Raw genomic sequence first — 21,900 nt, 5'->3', positions numbered from 1 at the left:
TGTTCCTTTTCAGTAAAATATTGTGGGAGTCCAAACCTTACGTGTCCTTCCAGGATCCTGATGGAGGGGAAGTGGTAGAGTTCTCCTGTGTTCTTTTTGGGCAGGGGATAACTAATCACATCCACCCCCAGGTGTGTAAAGCACATGAACTGTGGCAGTCTGACCTCAGAGTGAACAGACATGGTTTTAATACCAGAGTATTTCAGCAGAGTATACAGATATATGCACTTGTAATAAGATATAAAGATATTTCCCTTTGTCACTGCAGTGCCTGCATCCCCTCAGAACAATCTGCACATCTTTTTTGCAAACCAACCCAGTCAGAAAAAAACCACTTGATCATCTTTAATTTTATTTATCCGGCTCAAGAAGATATGTATGAATTCTACTTATAGGATTCACATCCTTAGGTTGTGAACTTGGGTTTTTTCCCCAAAGTTAGTCTCTATTAACTGCCCTAAACTTACATCAGTGTAGTTGTTATATCATTTGATATAACAAACTTACATAATTTGATGTTGTCCCTTTGTTTGCTTTTAATAAATGTTTCCTATCTCAAAAAAAACCAAAAAACAAACCACAACAACTTTGATTGAGGGGCACTTCTAGTAGGATCACTGTTTTCTTTGAATAATGGAGCAAATTGTGTTTGAAGGAAAGCTAAAATTTCTATTTCTTGACTAATCTTTCAAGCTTTAAAAGAAAAAATGTTCGTTTTCCTTAGTTGTACTAAAAGCTATTAAAAATTGTATTTCTCTCCCTGCAAAAAGGGCAGGAGGTGGGATATGCTCATACTACCTCATTTACACAATTCCTTTTTTATTAATTTAACCATTCAGGGTTGTTTTTCCCCTCATATTTTATCGTAATGGTTGTGGATGTGAAATGGGTCTGAAGCATTGTAGTAAAACTGTAGAAATATTTCTTACACCAGCAGCTAATATCCTGCAGCTCATCTGCATCCTGTACCTGAATCACCTACTGCAGTGACAAGTAGAGCAAGTGAAAGTGAAATAAAATATAAAATAAAAGAAGCTGCTCCCTGCAGTTGGAAATATGACCTAAAATTAGCATCACTTCTAGGTCCCACAACAGCCTTTATGTCACCTGAATAATAATGAGCATTTTCTATATAAATATTCCATTGGATTTTACCGGTGGGCAGACATTGTTCCTCAAAATTTGAATCAGGTCTGGAGCCTCGGCTGTGCTGAGAAGGACAAGCCAATGCAGAAATAAGTGGTCACTGTAGAGAAAAGTGAGGTTTTGGGAAATATTAGAATAAAAATCATGTGATGGTGTTGATGCTTTTAAAAAATGAACACAGAGATGAAAATCTTTGTACGAGTACCTGTGCTAACATCTGTTCGTTACTTGTTCCTTTGGAAGCTGTGTGGGGAATGGTTTCATTTTTAGTACTTTTATTAAATTATGGGGATTTTTTTTTGGTCTTGGTTTTGTTTATTTGGGTTTTTTGTTTATTTTGGGTTTTTATTTGGGTTTTGTTTGTTTGTTTTGGGGTTTTTTGTGTTTTTGTTTGTTTTGGTTTTTTTTCTTTTTGTTTTGTTGCAATAGCTGCTTTCTTTGCCTTGTAAATGTACAAAGTGGTCACTTGCTCTCTGGCTTCCAAATTCCTTTTTTTGGCTCAAACCCACTATTCTGTAGATATGTTCACATTCATATAATAATGAGGTTTTTCAAGCAAATCCCATGCATAACTGTATTGAAAAGAAGCTCCAAACCTAAAAACTTGCTGTAAAATTGGAGAAGGGCTATCAAATAGGAAAAGGAAAATGTATGAAATACATGTGCAGTAGAACTGTAAAGATGACTTATATACTCCTGAGCCTCTTGCTGCAACTTGTGACATCTTTTATAGAAGTGTCACCTTTAGGAGGCTATTTTTGGCAATGATGTTTCAGCATGGGATTGTAAGGGTAACAGTGGGTATTGGATATATCCTCCAGAGATCACCTTCACACTGCCTCAAATATTTCTAGGCACATGAAAAAAGTGAGCAGTATAACTTGATGAAGAGCTCTGCACACTTGCTTTATTCTTTCTCATAAAAGCAGATTCAGTAAAAACTTGGCCTGAATCTGCTATAATTTTCATCAGGATTGAAAGCCATTACTTTCTCTGGATAAACAGCAGTTAGTAAAAATCTTAAATATACATGTAGGGAAATGTTCAGGCTCTGTACCATTTGTCACTTGCAGAACAGCTAAGGCAGCAGAAGAGAGGCACAGCCTGTGCTGGGGAAAAAAAAAACCTTTATACCTAGCTAGTCTGGAATTAGCCAACTGTCACTTTCCTGAGCCAGGAATAGGTGGAAGAGGAGACAGTGATAAAACTTAACTGACTCTTAGTTTTTCTTCTTTCTTCAAAGAGTATGAGGCTGTTCCGTGGCTCAGGAAGTCGCAGGTTCCGGAGGGCTCGCTGTGCACGAGCGTTTAAGGGAGCTCTGCAAACTCTGCTAGCAGAGGCTTTGACATTTCCAGGGCTTGTGGGGAAGTCAGTCATTACAGACAGGCTGCTAAATTATGGAGGCAATTTTTATCTGCCAGTTCTTTGGTTCTATTGCTTCCTGTAAGCTTCAGGAATATTTGAGGGAAAAGTATTGGCATACATGGTTGGCTGAGTGGCTCCCTGAGTTACTTACAGCCTTTCATTCCCAGGCTGTTCACAGATTTCTTATGTTGGCCTGGACCCTTTTTGGCCACTCCAGCAGGTAGGCTGATCTCCAGCTCATTTTACAGCCAGTTCTAGGAGAAAAGAAACCTTCTTTTGCTATTCCTCACGCGAAATCCGTTCTGAAGATTCCTTACGGAGCTCTGCTGCTGTCTTTGCAGTGTTCTCTGTGCACAGCCTCCAGTCATGGAGCAGATGAAAAATGGAGAGACAGAGAGAATTTTTAAAAAGGGGAGGCAAATACTGTGACTTTCTGCTTTGCTGCTTCCTTGGTACAGTCTCTGTCAGAATTTACTTTAGTAAATAACTCTATATCTCTGTATGTAGAAGGGGAAGTGTTTTAGCAAGACACAAGACTCAGCACAACAAAATCTATTTAAATGCAGCATAATTGAAATGTCAACGTAGCCATGAAGTGCCTCAAGGTGTTTCTTTGGTGAAGGCTGGGTATGACACAAAATAGATGCCTGAATACTGTGGTGCAGAAAAAGCCTTTTTGTACCCAAGTCCAGTCTCACGCTCACCTTACGGAATGTTTGCAAATGCTTGGCTGCTGCTGTGGTTCCTGCTCTTGCCTTCTCCCAGGGAATCTGACAGTTCAGAGAAGCTTTTGGGCTCAGAGGAGGGAAGAGCTCTTGAGCAGGGAGTTTTTCCTGCAGGGACTCCCAGCCTCAGCCTGGAGCTCGTGCCCTGCCTGGCAGGACAGACCTTGTAGCTGCTCAGTGAGTGCCCGGGCACTGGGGAGATGTGTTGGGAATCTTGTTTTTCCCAGGGTGAGGGTTGATTCTTCATTCTGATTCTGTTAGAGTGACTTGAAAGAAGACAGCACCATTGTACATGAGCTGCTCTTCTCCCCTCCCTCCTCCACAAAGAGCAGAGAATACAGAGTACCATTAAAATGTTTTTTTCATCTTTCAGATTTTTGCAAAATTAAGCAGTGCCTGTGTTCTAGTCTTTTCTTAGGCAAGTCCTCTGCTTGGTGACCCATAAATCATGCTCCTTGAAGCAAGCTGCTTTGCTGCCCCTCCTATGGAAGTAAAACCTGCATGGTGAAGGGGACTCAGAGGCAGAAGTGTCCTCACAGCCTCCAGCTGGTGCTGCTGAACGAGGATGGGCCGTGGCACAGGGCCCAGTGTGGTTCTGGTTATTCCAAGTGTCATAGCTGTATCCTAGTCAGCATTCTGGCTCCAGGTTTCAGTCTGCCTGTGTGACACATCTTTTTTTAGCAGCTGATAGACAGAGGAGACCAATCCATGTAACTCTTGCTTTATGAGGCACCGCAGGTTTTTTCAAGAGGTTAAGTTCAGTTTGATCTTCAGCAGCAAACTGTGATTTCAGAAGGAAAATGAACTTGACAACTGTTTCAACAACCTGAATGTTTATGTATATCTTCACTTAATGCCTAAAGTCAATATTTGTTAAGTCTGATTGATAAAAATATGTCCCTTTCATCAAGGTCAAATTAATTTGAGGAAATTTGCTTTTGCTTACGATGCTGCTTTTTCACAGAATCCCTTGTCAGGCTTTGCAAAAAACTATGCAGGCATTTTCTCATTTGAATTATGATTATTCACTATGAACTTCCCTGGGAACACCACCCCATTTGAATGTGTCTTTTTTTAAAGGATGCCACAGATTGGATTCCAGTTCAGACAGGTGATAAATTACCTGCCTTGACCTAATTCATTAACTTTAATGGTATTTGAAGTCTTTATTTTATTCAGGCTCCTCCAATAGACCTGTCTTGTAGACATCTTTATAATAATGTCCATTCATCAGCCACTTAAAGGGCATCACTTAAAATTGGATGTGACTGTGAGGATACAGACTCTTTTCTGGGTTGTGTTCTGCCTTAGGGTTCTGTCACTGCCATATTTTCTGAAAAATCTCTTCACCAGGATTTCTTCTCCTGGGAAGCTGAGAAGCCTCAGAGAAAAATGAAAACAATAATTATCTGATTTGCTTCTCCTGTTTTGCTGCTTTGGAATGTGGTTGGATGTTGTGGTGTTCACAGGGGTCCCAGGACAAGGGAAGAGATGAGAATCTTGACTCGATATTTCAGAAGGCTGATTTATTATTTTATGATAGATATTATATTAAAAGAAAATTATATACTAAAACTATACTAAAAGAATAGAAGAAACAATTTCATCAGAAGGCTAGCAGGGAATAGAAAGGAATGGAATGATAATAAAATCTTGTGACTGCTCACAGCCTCGACACAGGTGGCTGTCATTGGTCATCAAGCAAAAACAATTTCCCATGCTGGGTAAACAATTCTCCAAATCACATTCCAAAGCAGCAAAGCATGAAGAAGATGAAACTTCTCAGCTTCTCAGGAGAAAAGATCCTAGCAAAAGGAGTTTTCATAAAACATGTCTGTGGCAGTTGGAGATTATTTATCTAACATGTGAATTGTTTTGGCTTAATGACCAATCACAGTCCAGCTGTGTCAGGACTCTGGAAGCAGTCACAGTTTTCGTTGTCATTCTTTGTAACCTTCTGTAAGTATTCCTTCTCTATTCTTTAGTATAGTTTTAGTATAGCATTCTTTAATATAATATAATAAAAGTACATAAAATAATAAATTTCCCTTCTAAGAACATGGAGTCAGATTCATCGATTCCTCCTTCATCCTGGGGCCCCAGCAAATACCACAGGATTCCTTGGATGTTGCAGGCTACATCAGGCTGACTTTGCATGAGACAGTGAGGCTTGGGAAGGAGCTCTGGAGCTGTGTGTTAAATATGCATGGCTGGATTTATGTAAATTCAAAATTCATCTCATGAAAGTTGGAACTGCTGCTTTCCCGGGGCACAGCCACGCTGTGTGTGGTACCACAGATGTGGAGTTACCCTGTGGGGTACAGAGGAGGGCTAATGATGGCATCACTTTGGAACAGCTCCTTAGGGGATGGCTTGGTGGGACAGAGGTAGAGGATTTTCTCCTGATATTTTAAGCATTACTTTAAGTTGTACTATTAAAACTATACAAGTTGTGCTATGCCACAGTGAGGTTAATTGTAGAAAGTAGAAAACAGCTCTCTGTGGATTTGTGCCTGATGCAGATTCCTCTTCTGATCTCCTGTATTCTCTTAAAATGTGGGGCTCTTACCAGGTAATTCGCATTGTATGCTTCTGAAAATGGATCAGTTTAGGAAAGAGAAACACAACAGGGCTGAAAAATCAAGTTAGCACCGAAACTGGAGTAGCAAACCAGCAACTTTTACTTTCCAACCACAGAACCAACTTTCTGTCTCATGTTAAAATAAATGCATGTGCAACAACTACTAACACCACACCAAAAAAATCACCAAAGCTGCTTGTGAGCTGACATTTAACCACTGAAGGCTACTGGATTTGTCCTTCTTCTTCTGAGTCTGGGGAGAGATGTGTGGAAGGACTGTGAAAAAGCTGTGGCAGGAAATGGGAATTGCTGTCTCCTCATAGCTCTGAAATGCTACTGACACAAACACACAGAAAAAAAAATCAGATTAAATTCATGAAAACTGTGGCATTTGCAAAGCTTCAGATGATGGCAGGATGGAACCCTTTGGTGGTAACCTGGCCTGAGGGGATGTGGTCCCACAGGGTCCCACAGCTGCCACAGGGAGGCCAGCAGCAGGTGGGGCTGGAGTTCACCACAGTACTCCTTAAAGCACGAAACAAAAAAATACATCAGATTTAATGCATGTTAAATAGTTTTAATTAATTGTACACGTGCATTCAGGTAGTAGTGAGAAGTTTTTAATGATGAGTTTTTTAATCTGACTTTTCCTACAACCTTATCAAAAAGAAACAAGAAAGGAAAAATGCTGCAAAATAACAATTTTGCCTTCTGAAACCTCTCCTCTCTTAAATGTGGCAGTGGAATTGTTTTTCACAGCTATGCAAGTATTGTGTATTTTTCTTTTAGTTAGATGTGTCCCTGTCTTTTAGAGGCAGTTGAAAGAAAATCCTTTTGTTTCTGCTGTCCTTTATTCTGTATGCTGGACTGAGAGCATGAAGAAGTTTGGGAGAAGTACAAAATGCTGCTTTTTGGACAATAATTGAATGTGTTCAGAATGGAGAATGTTTGGTAGTGTGGTGGAGGGAGGGACAATGAGGAGCATGGAGCAAAATAAAAAGCTTGGGAGATATCAAAAAGGCATGTCCAAAGAGGGCAATAAATAAATAAATTAAAAAATAAATGCTAATAGACTTTGCAGAATAAAGCAATACTGTTTTCCTAACTTTGAGTACAGTTATTGTATTTTGGTTGTTAGAAAAAGTGAAGGTGAAGTGTACATATTTAAATTTTGCTGTTACTAGAAATGCTCTCTCAATTTAATTTTCTTTTTTTTTTTTTTTTCTTCATGAAGAATTTAATTCTCCTGAAACCATTCTAACTCATTCTCTCTTTAACTGTTTTTGGTTGGTTTTTTTGGGTTTTTTTTGTTTGTTTGTTTTTTTTTTTTTCCCACAGTAATCATCTATTCAGATTTTTGCTTTACAGATCATTCTGATATTCAGGTATTTAATGGCTCTTATTAAAAGTCAGTAAATAAATAAATAACTAAATAAAGTAACACATGGAGCCCTTGTGTAAATACCTTGCAATTCCATATTTATTCTCAGGAGCTGGAAATAGGGCTGATCTTTGTGGTGCCTTTCAGCCTCCAAAGCACATCACCTGAGTCTCATTTTCTGTGTATCCTTTGCAGCTCTGAGAACCATCACATTTTATTAAATTTTTTCTCAGCCTTTTCTGCTTGTGGCCCGGAGAATGAAGCAAGGGGCAGGTTACAGGGATTACATTTATTTACATTATGGCCACTAATAAAATGTGTAAATGACATCTCCTGTGAAAAACTGCATTTTTCTGTTCCTTTACATGCAAAGGTACATGCAGCTACATAAAAATATAACTGTACTTGATCATAAAAGCTATAGGTGGCTGAAATGATTCATCACTGGAGTTTTCTGTTCACCAGTTCTTTGATTTATAGGATGGGGAAAGGGAAGGGTTTTATTTTGGGCTCTAGAGACCTGAAATGCTTTGGAAAAAAAAAATAATCCTGAAACAGCTGGAGAACTTACAATGAAAAAAATACAGAATTATGTTATCCTATGTAAAATATTCAGTAAAATAAGGTTCCCTGCATATATTATGTGTGGCTCTGGCAATAAAATTCAAGGGCAATAAGGAAGCTCTGACTTGCAGCTGAAGGAAGAAATGGATGAAAAGCAACTCTTGGCCTTCTGTTACCTTCAAGCTCAGTGCCGCTGAATCAGTCACACATTGCCAAGGGCTAAGGGCTCATTAGCTGGCTAAAATATAAGAAATGCAGCCAGGGGAGATGGGCCATGGGGAAATGACAGCACATGTTGCCATGGTGTGCAGGGGTGCTGCTGCTCGTGTTTGCAGCTGGAGCTCCAACTTTGGTGTTTCCAGAGAAGTTGTTGCTGAGCAATCCCAGCTGGATGCCAGGTGAGATGACATCAAATCACCACAGATGGAATTGTGTGTGTTCTCCCAAACACTGGGACAGCAGGTTTGAGTCACAGTGACTTCCTAGGCATTGGGATTTGATGGTTCCCATTCCGTGGCTCTCTGGACACCTGCACTTGTGCGCCCTGACAGGCACGTGTGAGATGGTGACACCCATGGGTGAGAAATGCTCAGGAAAACACTGCCAGCCTTGAGAACTGGCAATTGTGAGTGGTTCCAGGCACTAGCAGCAATATACAACCTAAAGTAGAATTTGTCATGAGTCGTTCACTTCCAATGGGACACACATGCTCCAAAAGTCAACTTGAATCCCACCCTGCCTGCTGCAGGGGAAAATTTAAATGTTCAACCTCTTTAGGGGACTGACCATCTGCTTGTGAGGGAGTGTGTCACTTATTGTAGCTCCTGCCAGAGTCCAGGAGTACATATATCTGTCTCCTTGGGATAAAAGCAGTCAACAATTGAATAAGGATTTTATTTCTCCAGTATAATTTTCCCTTGCTACCAATTTTAAATTTTGCTTCTAACTTAAAGTCCTTTCGGTTATCCTTCACTGGGTTTACTTTGCACATAAACAATGTTCACTTACTGAATCTCATGTTTGGTTCTCTGGAACCTGCTGCTATTTTTGTAATTGATTCCAAGTCCTTGGCTGAGTTTCCAGAAAGGCTCTGCCTCATGAGCCTGAGGTTTCTGCTTGGCAATTTTTTGAGGATTTTATCTGTCAAGTGTAGTTGTGTTCACGAAGAGAAGCAATTTCTGAGGTACTACTTCCATGAAGAGGCATGAAATTGGGCATTGGGAAAAGCTATTACAGGTGTCTTTTGTGATTTCAGAATGATTTAATTATGGTTTTCCACATAACTACAAACCGAGCAAAGAAAATAAAGTTGCCAGCTTTTTTTTGTTTTCCCTTTTTCTTCACCCCCTTCCCCCTCAAGTATCAATAAAAGAAAATTAATATTTTTTTGGCCTGTCTGTAATGTTTTAAAAGTTCCACACCCTTCCCAGCTCTGTTGCACCATTATATCTATAGCACTAGATGAGGCAACACAACAAAGAGAATCTAAACTTGTTATTTATCTCTAAAAATTGTTGCTCCAGAAGAGGACTGAGACATCTTGGTGTGCCACATGAAGGGAACAGGGCATTGCCACGCTGGGCTGTATTCACTTGAGGCACATTATAGAGATTTTCAGCTGATTTTTGTGGGCCATTGGAGTGGGCCATGCCCAGAAAGCCAAGTATGAAAACACACCCTTGGTTTTGGGTGAGCTCCTGAGGGAGTGAGGTGGTTCAGTCCTCTGTGAGAGACTGTTTTAAGAGAGAGCATTGATGATGCTGTACTGTGAGCTGCCTTCCCATAAATAAAGCTGTATAAAATAAGTATCTTTCCATAAATAAAGATGTATAAAAGCACAGGAAGCCACACTTTTCCCACTTAGAAGTCCTTATCATCCAGTGACCAGATGAGCTGGGTAGAATTGTGTGCTTAGGTGAGGGGACAGGAGAGACAATCAGGGACAGTCTCTCCAACATTACTGAGATTTCCAGAGCTCCCTCTGAGAGGCTTTCTGACATCCTTTACTTCCACAAAACCTTCCTGAGCATTTTTCCCAGCAGAGCCTGCTCTGCTCCTGCCAGCAAATTGCTGCTCTGGTGTCCAAGCATTCCTCAGGCTCTGAACTGCAATTTGCTTACAAGGCTGAGAAATTGTGAGCTAATTCTGGAAATGCATTTTGTACAACTGAGCCCAGACTACTAAAAAGCCCAGGTGATCTGCTCCTGCTGACTTCTGGACCTCTCTGTAGTTTTTCCATTCTGCCATTCTCAGACTTTATCACTCCCTGCTTTCATCTTTGGCCTTTTCACATGTGCAGTATTGTCAGGCTTCATATCTCTTCAGACACCCATAAAGATTATTATCTGTACCTCAATGAACATGTATTCAATACCATAAAAATTGGTATATTGAATGGTATTGAATATGGGTTTATATAAACTTAAATAAATGTGTATTCTTCTCATAGCTATTCTTTTAAATTTCTATCTCATATCCAGGTTAAAAAACAGATAAATTACTCTCTTCAGCCATGAAATCATTTACCCAGTTTGTTTTTTCCCAGGTGAACTTTTCTCTAGCTTATGCTTGTGTATGGCAGCCAAGGTATAACTGAAACAGCAAAAGGTCAGGATAATGAGCCATTTCCATGGGTGAAGCCAATATTTCTCTACATGCCCCCTACCTGCTGATCTCATCTTTTAAAGTGTTGTGTGATGCTATGGTTGAAGAACACCACATAAAACAAATTGTTTTGAAGCTGAGCCAAATATTGTAGGTCAAGATTTAGGCAGGCAGAAATTTCAATAGTACATCCTTGAAAAATAAATTTATCCATGAACTGGGTAGGGAGATACTGTTCAGTGATATTTTTAAGATAGTTATACTCTGAAAAGAACTGCTGAATGTTATGGAAACATATTATTTAATTGTTTTGTTTTGCTTTGCTTTTTTTTGCTTTTTTTTTTTCCTGCAACATTCCTTCTTCTCTCTGATATGTTGGAAATGACTGCAGGGAAAAAAAAATAAAAATCTGTCTTTTGTAAGAAATATCTTGTTACTCAGAAGCAGCCTGAACTCACTCAGCAAGACGTGCCCATTTTCACTGAACAATAATCACAGTGAGACACTTCTGGTTGTGTGCAGACTGACAGGCAGATTAAACAAGATATGTAATTTTCCTGTAATCATAAAACAGACAAACACGCTGTAATGTCTATTTAAAGTAACAAATTAAGTTGTTCAGCGACTGATTGTCAACACACAGACAGTGATGTGGGGAAAGATACAATAGAGGGCTGAGATACATCAGGTGAAACTGTGAAGCACAATCCATGTGCCACCATGAGCTGCTCTTTTCCCAGTAAAACTTCCTGCATCACTTTTTGCTGCAGGCCAAGGTTCTCCTGCTGATGGGGCTGAGCTCTGACACAGTGTATTAAGGCCATTTTTACAAATAAATTATAACTAACATGACAAAATGAGGTGCTCAGCCTTTATGTGACAGCATTGTCCTCACAGCAGTTGTTTAGGAGGGGGCAACCAGGACTGCCCAGGTGTTTCCTGAGCCTCAGGGGTGTTCACACATCACAGCCCATCATCCTTTCCTCCACAGGATGCACCAGTTGCTGCATCATGTGTTCTCAGGTTGAATCAGTACTGCTGGGAAAAGGCTCACTTGCCTGATGGTTGTAGTAATGAAAAAGGGTGGAAACACAGCAATCTGTTAATACATTTTATCCAGTAAAAATTTTATGGAAAATTTAGGAGCAGCCTGGTACCCAGGACAAAGCACCATCCTCAAGCATCATTTTTCTCCTCTGTCTTAAAATTATCATTGTAACTCTTCAGCCTTAGGAAGAGATTCTGCCCTCAGGAGTTTGAGCACATGGAATTACCCATCAGCAGTCCTAACTTAGACATCCCAGCAGTGTGAAGGGAAAGGCTTGTGGTTATACCCAGGACTCAGAGTTTGCTTTGGCTTGCTGTCAGAGCTCAGGGTGCAGAGTTTTAACTTGTCATTCTGGGGCCTGATTACCCTGTCTGTGAATTGTACAGAAATCCTGCTCTGCCTGATGGATCCTGGGGCAGGGCAGCTGGGGCTGCCTGCAGACTTGAGCTGTAAATGGCTGAGTCTTTAACATATCCCAGTTTATTTTTTTTTTTTTTTTTTTGTTTTGGTTTGGTTTGGTTTTTTTGGGGTTTTTTTGGGGTTTTTTGGTTGGTTTTTTTGGGGTTTTTTTTTTTTGTTTTTTGTTTTTTTGGTTTTTTGGGTTTTTTCTCTAGGAGCTAATAAACCCCAACATTTTTAAATTTGACTCCTTGTGCTTTTCTGCTGAATTTGACAGAGGTCACCCACCACAGGGCTGTAAGGTCATGATCTCTGATTTCCATGTCTCTTTTTCTGTGCTGCATCTATCATAACAGAGTTATGGGCTGAGGTGTCTGCAAAAGTTCATTACAGTTCTGTCTTTTTTTCTTTTATGGTAAGATATTAAAAATTAATAACATGACCAACAAATGTAAGATAAAAATATGCTACAGTTTAATTCTATCAATCAAGCCACCCTTTTCTGCCAAAGAAGCAACCCATGGAGCTTTATATTGTCTCTCTAGCATCAATAATAACAAACAAACAAAAAACTTACAGTAGATTACAACAAAGTCTAATTTGTGAAAGGGTTGTTCTTCAAAAACTCAAAACTTAAGCCAGAAAAGAAAAATAAGGCTTATGGCATATGTGTGATAAGAATAGTCTAGACATCAGTGTATGAATATTGAATCACAAAACCTGAATAAAACAGAGATAAAATCAAGTAAATTTATGAAACACAAAGATGCCTAAAAGAATACTAATATTTAAGAGAAAAAAAAGAGAATGCAGAGAGTTCAATTAGAAAAATAGTCAAGTAACAAGCTCCTGTAAGTTTTCCTTTGGGTATATTTCAGATACAAGGAAAAAAAATAGATAGATCTTAGTTCCATCATGAAAATTTGTGTTTTAGCATCAGCTATTATGTTGCTTGAGGAACACAGTGGAGGAACCTCCTGGGCCACATAAATGGTTTCTGATATTTCAGGGCCCTTTCCATATGCTGGTTTTCCTTGGTCTATCATGATCCATGTCAAAAGCAAGCACTTATTTTCTGTCCCTGCTCTTCCTGCTCAAAGAGGAGTTCCAGAACCTGATTATGGTAATAGCTAAGAACCTTCTCATTTTCAGCCAGAATTTATTAATGGGCAATTTATACTCATTTGTACTTCTGCCAATAGCGCTTTAGTTTAAATTGTCTCTTTCCCTGCTGTTGATCCTCTGATATATTCATAGACAGCAGTCCTAATTCCTCTTCATTTTCATCCCCCTGGCACCAATCAAGATGAAAATTTACAGTCTCCCCATCAGATTGCAGCTCTCCATTCCCCTGCTAATCCCTCAGGCTGTGATTCTGCTTAAAGCTGAGTTGATTCTGCTTAAAGCTGAGTTTATTCCCCTTGTACCCATCGGGGTGTGCACAGCTGCCACAGCTGCCTGCTGGAAGGGAAGCACTCAGGAGCATCCTGGGCCTTGACATCAACACTTCTCTATGGGAAACATTTCTCCCAATGCTCTCAGTGATGCATTTCCCTTTTTCCCAGGCAGCATTGCACTGGTAGTTCCTGGTCACTCTCTGATGAACTATGTGACAAGGATCCTTTGTTGTTTCAAATTGGGAAGTCCTGAACTGACATCAGAAGCTCTGCTTTTATCCCCCTGGTGTATTGTCTGGCACTTTCAATGTGTAAACTTCAGCCAGTTTCTTTTATATGCACCAGCTCTGTATTTTTGATGCTTATCAACATTACATAGTCAGTAAATTTTAATTCACAGAGTACTGAAATGTTGTCAGTACTCTCCAGTACACATTGCCATTACAAAAAGAGCAGGACAGCATTTATATATTACATGAGTGGGAACCCATTGCAGGCAAAAGGCTTTATTATCATGCAGGAGGTTCAGGAATAATGGCAGCTAAATACATTTTTCTGTGTGTGTGCCTCAAGTCATACGGTCATACAGAATCACAGAAAGGTTTGGGTTGGAAGAGCCCTTACAGAGCATCTCATTGCATCCCACACCACCCTGCCAAGGCCTGGGACACCTTCCACCTGATGAGGCTGCTCAAGGCCCTATCCAACCTGGCCTTGGTTGTTTTCCCTGCCAGGAAAGACAAAGCTGACCGGTGTAGGCACACAGTTTGTGGTAATTGGGAGTGAGGCTGGCCCAGCTTCATCCCCAATGGGCACAGCTGTGAAAACATGAGAGCAGCATTAACAGCAATGAGCCCTGGAGTGCCCAGGGGCACTGACCGACCACCAAAGGGAGCAGAGGGCATACGGGTGCAATGCATCAACATGAGGATATACAAGGTTGGGCTAAAGAACAAGAAGGGCACATGCTTGAAGCCTCCCAATGAGTTATGGTGTTACTCTGTATGGGTTGAGGACTTCTGGAATAGTTGTATGATGGTGTTTTGTGTTTTGTGGCTGTCTCAACTGTGACAAACAGGTACATTGGTAAATCTGTGGGATTTTTTTTGTTGTTGAGTTTTGTTTGTTTGTTTGTTTGTTTTTGACAGTCCCCAGTAGCTACCAAATAAATAAATTCAATATGAGGAAGCTGCAAGCTGAGCTTCTTTTCCCTTTATAGAAATAGCCAAAACATCTGAGCATGAGAACCTGGTGTGAACCCTTTTTGAACCTCGTGTCAGCTCAGGAGGAACTGACAAAAAGGATAGTCAGATCAATTGCTTAAACCTTTCATTAAAAAGCCATTCAGGAGAAGTTAGTTCCTTATATCATTCATCTTGAATGAACTGTGATAAGCAGTGTGTTTCATTGAACACAGAAGGAATAAATGAAGGCAGGATTTTATTATGGTGAATTCCTGTGGGAGCAGTTTGTCCAGGAAGCTTACAGCTCCTCTGAGTCATTGTCAAAGGTGTATCACTTTAGGGGAGATGAGATCAGCAGCATCTTTGCCTGATTGACTGCTCTCCTGTGGGACCAGATGCCTGGGAGTTAGAGCAGCATGAAAGGCAGGAAGCACAAGATTGGCATGGGTGGCTTTTGTGGCAGACCTGGCTCACAGCTTCAGAGAGTTTGTGGAGATGTAGGGAAGTAAAAAATGCTGCCCTTCATGTCTCCTGTGGAAGAAAGAAAACACTGAACAAAATGACCTAGATCAGAGTTGGATGAATTGTCACTACTCCCTGGGTTTGGGGAAAGTAGATCATCCTAAAGATGCTCACAGCTGCTTCTGCTACCCTGTATTTCTGCAAATCTCAGGGCTTGCTCTGCAGCTCCTTGTCTTGAACTGTGGCTCTGCCAGAGAGCTCTAAAGCCCTCTCCTGTTGTTTCCTTCAGTGCAGCTCCTTCCTTTAAATCTCGCAGCAGAAATACCAGACTTTGACAAATGCAGAGGTTTCTGTAGCTGTGATGAAAGTGGAAAGCTCAGTGATGCTCATTCTTCACTGCCTGTGTACTTTGTAAACCAGTTCTGGCTGAGAAAGGGAGATCAAAGAGGGTGCAGAATCTTAGAAGAGACAAGAAATGACAGTCCCTGGCTTTTATCTCTTTAAATGTCCTAGCTGGAGCATTAAAAATATCAGTGTTCTGCTTCATGATTTTTCTTTGCCTCCTCACTTCCCAAGAAGCCTGTTACAAATCTAACCAAGCCTTAAATGTATACACTGTCTTCCATAGCTTGTCCTTCAATATTTCAAACATTGCCAGAGGCAGTCAAACTCTGTTTTCTTCCAAAGGTTTTCAGGATCACTATTACAGCTGTTACAAACTAGCTAGTAAAGTAGGAAATACATTTGCTATTTTAGTCTTTAATGTTTTATTTATTAAAGGCATCAGGTAGAAGCATTAATAACATGCCCTAACTCTTGGTCAGTCCTGAAGGGCTCAGGCAGTTGGACTAAATGATCATTGTAGGTCCCTTTCAAATGAAATATTCTTTCCTAATCTATTCTATTTTGTTATATTCTATCTATTTTTACCCTCAATTGTTATTGTGTTTTTTGCTTTTTCACTTATGGGTTCCCCTGGCAGGGTAGCAGATCAGCAACAGAGGAAAAATTTCTGAGGCCAAAAAGTGTCTGTCACAATAAAAACCCAAAATGTATTTGAAATGATCTGATGTATAATTGAGGGGAGAAGGGGAAAATGTCAGTCTGAAGTCAGAAACAGATGGCAGCTAAACTGTGGTTCTTTAATGGTTTTGTAAAGAAAATGCAACCATTTTACTGTTAAAATCCACTCATGTGATGCTACAATAACTTAAAATTAATGAAATACAATCATTTTTTGAGGAAAAAAAAAAGAGCAGATAGACTTTTGTTGTTGTTGCTTGAGGTTTTTTTGGTTTGGTTTTTTTTTGGGGTTTTTTTTGTTTGTTTGTTTTTAATTTTCCCCAAATGGGCCTCACTTGCCAATTTATTGTCACTGTTCTCCAGCTTTCCTGGCTGTGTGCAGCTCTGTTCTGGTTCAAGCTGCTGCCTGTCTGCATCCATTAAGGAAAGAGTGCAAACAAACCAAGACTCACTGTTTGTGAGTCAAACAGTTCTCACCCAGTAGGAGCTCCTGGCTGTGCAGCATCAGCCAAATATTGGGGGAAGAAAATTATAGGTGGTAAAGGATGGTTGATCCGTGTTTGCTCAGAAAATGAGATGTATGTGTTGATTTTGTTCAGATAGATATATTAAATCAACAGCTCTGCACCTCAGCCTGCAGAACCATTTTAAGGAATTTTAGGGAAGTTCTCCAGTTTATCATCTATGTGGGACTTGTTCTTGGAAAGGTGTAGCAGATTTAAGGACTGGACTAGGGACAGAAAAACAACAAAGCCAGCTACAGCCACAAAATATATTATCTTCCTATGCACAGGGGTCCAAAAGGCAGAGAAATATACCAGAAACCCCTGGGAAAATGGACATTTTATTGTCCATTTAAATGGACAAAAAGATTTAGACAGTGTGTGGTTTATGGACCTCTGGGCAGTCTGTAGATTGTGTGACAAAGAGTTCTAAAGAAATGCCCTGAGAAAATTGTGTGAAACCACTTTCTTTTTAGAATAGTTGCATCAGAATAAGTAGTAACTTTATGTGCCAGCCACATCCACTTTTCTCCCAAAATTTCAGCTTAATTTTGACAGCGGCAGTTGCTCCAGAATGGAAGCTCCAGGGCTCAGATGCTGATAGAGACTCTTCTTCATATTCATGTTCGTTCTACTCCCAAGTAGAACTCAATGAATAATGATCAGATGGATTAAAACTGTTCACATATTAGGATACAGATTTCTTTTTCCTTAGGTCATACCCAGTTACTTAAAGCCAGCCCTGTAGCAGAAATTTCTCTGTCCATTTGCAGGTTATTTTCTGACTCATCTGCATAGTTTTGAAAAATACCCTCAGAGCACCTCCTTAAGCTGGGTTTCTCAATCTTTTTTCTTTTTTCTTTTTCCTGGAGGGAAAAAAAGTGTTTTTCATTAAAATAGGGGTGTTTTTTTTTTTTGATCAGCAAAATTATTGAAACACAGGATGCAGCTTGAGGCTGGGAAGGGTTGGAGTGGCTTTTGTTTGGTTTTGTGCTGTTTCATTCTGGATAACATTGCAGTCTGTATTTCTACAAGGTTTCTCCAGTTTGTTTGCATCATGCCTTGTGCTGATGGTGTGTGTTTAAGCAGATTCTATGAAGGATGTCTGCAGTAGTGACATACATAATCTCCATGGGTTTATCCAGTATTACATGTTCAATGTTAAATTATTGAGGCAGAATGTATCCCCATTGTCTGGTGTGAAGGTTTTATGTGCATCATTAAATCAAAACAAGCTTTTAAAAGTTAGAAGATCAACTGGAATGAAGAACAATAAAGACATGGATGTTGAAAAATTTTGAAAAATATTTTTTTTATAACTGTTACTATTTCAGGATTTTTTTTGCTTTGGTTTCTTTTTTCCCAATAATAGTTATGACCAACATGTAAAAAATGGGTGTTTAAGCAGAGCAACAGTACACCTCAATTATAAAGTTGTGAGCAACTCTTGATAGAAATAAAATGTTGATTTCCAACGTTTAACTTGCTGACATACAGTTTTCATAGCAAGCTCTTTACAGGGTGTGTGTGATATACCCCCAGCTAATGTAAATGCTGGTGGTGCTTCCTTCCTGAGACATGCACTTAAATATATTTCAGTGTTTCTGAAGTATGAGATTTAGGGATAACACAAACATTTAGTAACATCTTGCCCTGTTCCCATTCCCAGAGCTGCTCCCCAAGTGCCAGCAGATGAATTGCCAGCACAGATGTGCCATCACCAGGAACGGCACCCGCTGCTACTGCGGGGATGGATACGAAACAAGCACTGACGGGAGAAGCTGCACAGGTAAACAAGAAATTCCGTGTAACATCAACACTCAGGTGTCTCCATGGATCCCTGCTGGCTCTCAGGGCCAGGGAGCTGGTGGACAACCAGCACAGCAACGTTGCTTCCTCATCCTTCTTCAAAGGCGTTGGTCAGGGGCAAGCATGGGCTTTTGGGGCAGGGAATGGGAAAGAGTGTCCCTAAAACGAGAGTCAGGACCTCCCTCCTGGCTCTCTGATGCTCCTGTGCCCCAGCAGCAGCTCCCCTGAAGTCACAGAAGGATCAGTGTGTTGGGGTTTTTCACAAATAGGATAGGACTGTTGGGATATGTTCTTTGAGCTTTATTGTAATCAGCCTCATTGCTCGGTTGAGACAATGGGAAGATGGTAGCAGCTCGTGTACTCATGGCCAGCAGCCAAAGGTTTTTCTTTGTTACAGAGTGTTTTAAAAACTTTCTAGCCAATAGCATATTGCCAAAGCTTACAGACAGTTGTTCTAGCCAATCACTAAAAGTTCAGGTATGCCTGCTTCAAACAATGTTTGCTTTAAGCATCATCTTTCCTTTACTATTTCCCACAGCTCAGCCAGACTGGAGGAGTTATGGAATTACAGCTCAGTTGTGTGAGCTGCTCTCTCTCCACACCTCCCCACCAGGAGAGCCTCTAAAACTTGAAGTGTTTCACCTCACGGCCATGAAGTCACACCTAGATTAGAATTTTATAAATGAACCCTCCCAAGGTCACACAATTTAGCTGGGAACATTATTTTGGAGTAATTAATTGTAGACTGTTCTCTTCCATTTTTGAAATATATGACGTCTTCATTCTCTACCCAGGTGTTTGTTTCTTGCTTGTTTTTTTTTTTTTCTCTATTAACAATCATATTGGAGTTCTATGGCCCTATGGATGTTCTCACTACCAATCACTTCTCTCTCCAACTAAAAGTACTGAGCCATATTCTCCATAAATATAATTTATTGTAAGTTCTTTCTCTCTACGGTTGTCATGTTTTGTGATTAAAAATATATCTCAGGAAATAATTTGAACGGTGGACTTTTTTAGAATGTCAATTTATTACTTAAACCCTCAACCACTGTTAAATAGCATATCTTGATTTTATGGTATTATTTTTATACACCCTAGTTGAGAAAAATGTTCTTTATATTTATTAGAGGAGTATATAGTTTTTGATGTTGGATGGTGGTTTAATGGAGATGTGGTGACAGCTCATTTAAGGAACTGTAAGACATTGCCAGCATAAATAGGTTGAGAAGGGTAATCAATTACTTGCTCTCCTGAAATGTTGCTCCATTCATCAACCCTGATAACTAGTGATCTCTACTGCTAACAAGGACCCAAATGTCTCCCTGACATGATGCAGGCATTGGAGACTACTTGAAATAATGAAGGTTTTATCTTTCAAAATTAAGAGCTATTGAACTTGAAAACTCCTGCCCTTCTTTCTGGCTACTTGAGTGATTTCAACAGCCAACATCCCTGATAAATTCATGTTTTGGGAAAGGAAAAACATCAGGCCTCCCACCAAAATGATTCATGACTTATAAAACTCGCTTAGAATACTCAATTTTATTGAATTTCTTTCTTTTTTTCCTAATCCCTAAAGTAGATCTTGTTAATGTCCCTTTAGATGTGAATGAATGTGACACGTATGGAAGCTGTAGCCAGATGTGTGTAAATACAGATGGATCCTACACTTGCAGCTGTGTGGAGGGTTACGTGCTTCAGCCTGATAACAAGTCCTGCAAGGCCAAAAATAGTAAGTTTTAACTTCTTTGTTTTTACCTTCCTGAAAATATTTTGTGGTTTGGTCCTGAAGGATTCATATGAAAAGACAGAGATGAACACAGGTGAGATGAACTTTCCTTTACTCCACTACAAAGAGCTGCACAACAAGCTTAGAAAAAATATATTCACTTATTAAGACAATACTCCAAGGGAAATATCAAAAGCTATTATCTGGATATTATTAATTAAAGGAAAATACTCAATTCAGCCAAGATTAGAAGAGTTCCCAGTTTCCCTGTTCATAAATAAATCAAAGATTTTCCTCACACAAACAAAAAAAGGCTGTTTGCTCTGGGAAGACAATGGAGACAGGGGAAATGATCATGAGGTAATTGTACCCTTAGGATGAAAAAAGACATGAGATTGCTTTGTCCTTGCATCATCCCAAGAGGTGAATTTCCTGATATACATATTCACATGAGGCTTTCTGTTGCTTAGTGCATGTTTTCATTACTTATAGTGGATTGGGTATTTGAGGAAATTAGTCAATTGTGCTTAATGAGGCAATATAGTACACAGTGTTTTCTTATTCAGCGTAATGAATTAACAATGCTTTTATATTAAAACACAAAAAAAGTTCCTTAAGGAATTCTTCAACATCCACAGTACTGAAGCATGTGCAGCTGAGTATGAAGTCATGTTTATTGTGTATATATTTTAAGGCTTCCTTTTTGTAACTATTTCACCATCAGAAAATAGAAAGCTCTAGTGATGATTTTGAGGCTTCCTCACCTAAAGAGCATTACTAAATGTGCCCATCCTTGATTACCACTAGGAGTTAAAGAGTGTTTTCCTGCTTATACTGTTTTTTCTTGATCCATACATGGACATTTTTTTTTAAAAAAGACCTCGAAGTCTTGTGAGATAAGTCAGCCTATGCAAAGTAAAAATAATTTATTATTCTTCTTTCTCTACCTCATGAAAATCAAACATGTAATTCTAGATCAGGAAATCCTCATGGTGCCAGTACTGGGCTTGAGGATGACCCTTTTATTTTCCCTTTTTACACACAGAAAACTGAGTAACAACTGAGAGTTGTAGTTAGCTGTTGGTGTCAAGATGAAACAAATCACATTAATAAGAGACTTCTCTGCAGTTTTTGCTACTTTATCATGTTTATTTGACAGAAGTTTTCACATTTTTGGTATTCTCAGAAAGGAATCACTACTCATTAATCAAAGAAATCCCTGTAGGATAATACAAACCAGGGTCATGGTGCTGCACAGAAATGAGTGTTCCCCATTACTTTAGATTTTTTGAAAACAAGCTAGCTTTGGATCAGAAGAACAGAATCCGAGGAAAAAAAAAGCAGGTGTCTAAGGAAATACGAAACCCAGCCCTTAGAAAACCTATCAATTTTTATCCTTAAAGAACCTAAAGCAAATAAGGATGGAAAAAGAGCAGCCTCTCTGCTTGGTCGACATGTGGCAAATGTAGTTGTCAAACAGATGAAGAAAATGAGCTGAGGAGCATTCAGCTCTGTGTGTAAAAGCTGTGAGAGATAAGAAGGAGCACTAGAGCTGAAGGCTGGGCTTTCTGTGCAGCTTTCGACGTTAATAACAGCAGATCTGCTCTGAATATGAATTTCCATCCACGCTGAGATCCTGGGCACGACACAACCCAGAGCACCAAACACCCCAGCTGGCTCTGGGAGTGAGCTGGGAGCTTTCTGAGCACTGAGGAGAGCGTTGGAGGTTTGCACCAACAGGATGGGACTGCTGGGACACATCCCTTTAGCTTTATTGTGGCATCAGCCCCATTTCATGGTTGAGACAATTGGAAAATGGCAAAGCTCAAGTCTTGCCAGCAGCAGCCAAAGATTTCTTTGTTACAGAGCATTTTTAAAACTTTCTAGCCAATAACATATTGCTAAAGTGTGGTGGTGTGCAGGGGTCCCAGGATGAGGGAATTAACAAGAATATTGACTCCGGTTTCAGGAGGCTGG

At 39.8% G+C, this 21,900-nt stretch overlaps 1 protein-coding gene across 5 annotated transcripts in view; it reads left to right on the top strand.

Annotated features, from left to right (window-relative positions):
- LRP1B (LDL receptor related protein 1B) overlaps positions 1-21,900 on the top strand; it is a 634,192-nt gene that overhangs the window by 320,594 nt on the left and 291,698 nt on the right. For all 5 annotated transcript variants that reach the window (XM_030951951.1, XM_030951950.1, XM_030951947.1 and 2 more), the window contains exons 4-5: positions 18,052-18,171; positions 19,798-19,926. In XM_030951951.1, coding sequence (XP_030807811.1) covers positions 18,052-18,171; positions 19,798-19,926 — 249 coding nt within the window. The remainder of the gene's footprint in view (positions 1-18,051; positions 18,172-19,797; positions 19,927-21,900) is intronic.

This window comes from Camarhynchus parvulus, chromosome 7 (genome assembly GCF_901933205.1).
Source record: "Camarhynchus parvulus chromosome 7, STF_HiC, whole genome shotgun sequence".
NCBI classification, from domain to species: domain Eukaryota; kingdom Metazoa; phylum Chordata; class Aves; order Passeriformes; family Thraupidae; genus Camarhynchus; species Camarhynchus parvulus.
The sequence above is the reverse complement of the archived record's forward strand: the minus strand, read 5'-3'. Positions and strand labels throughout refer to the sequence as shown.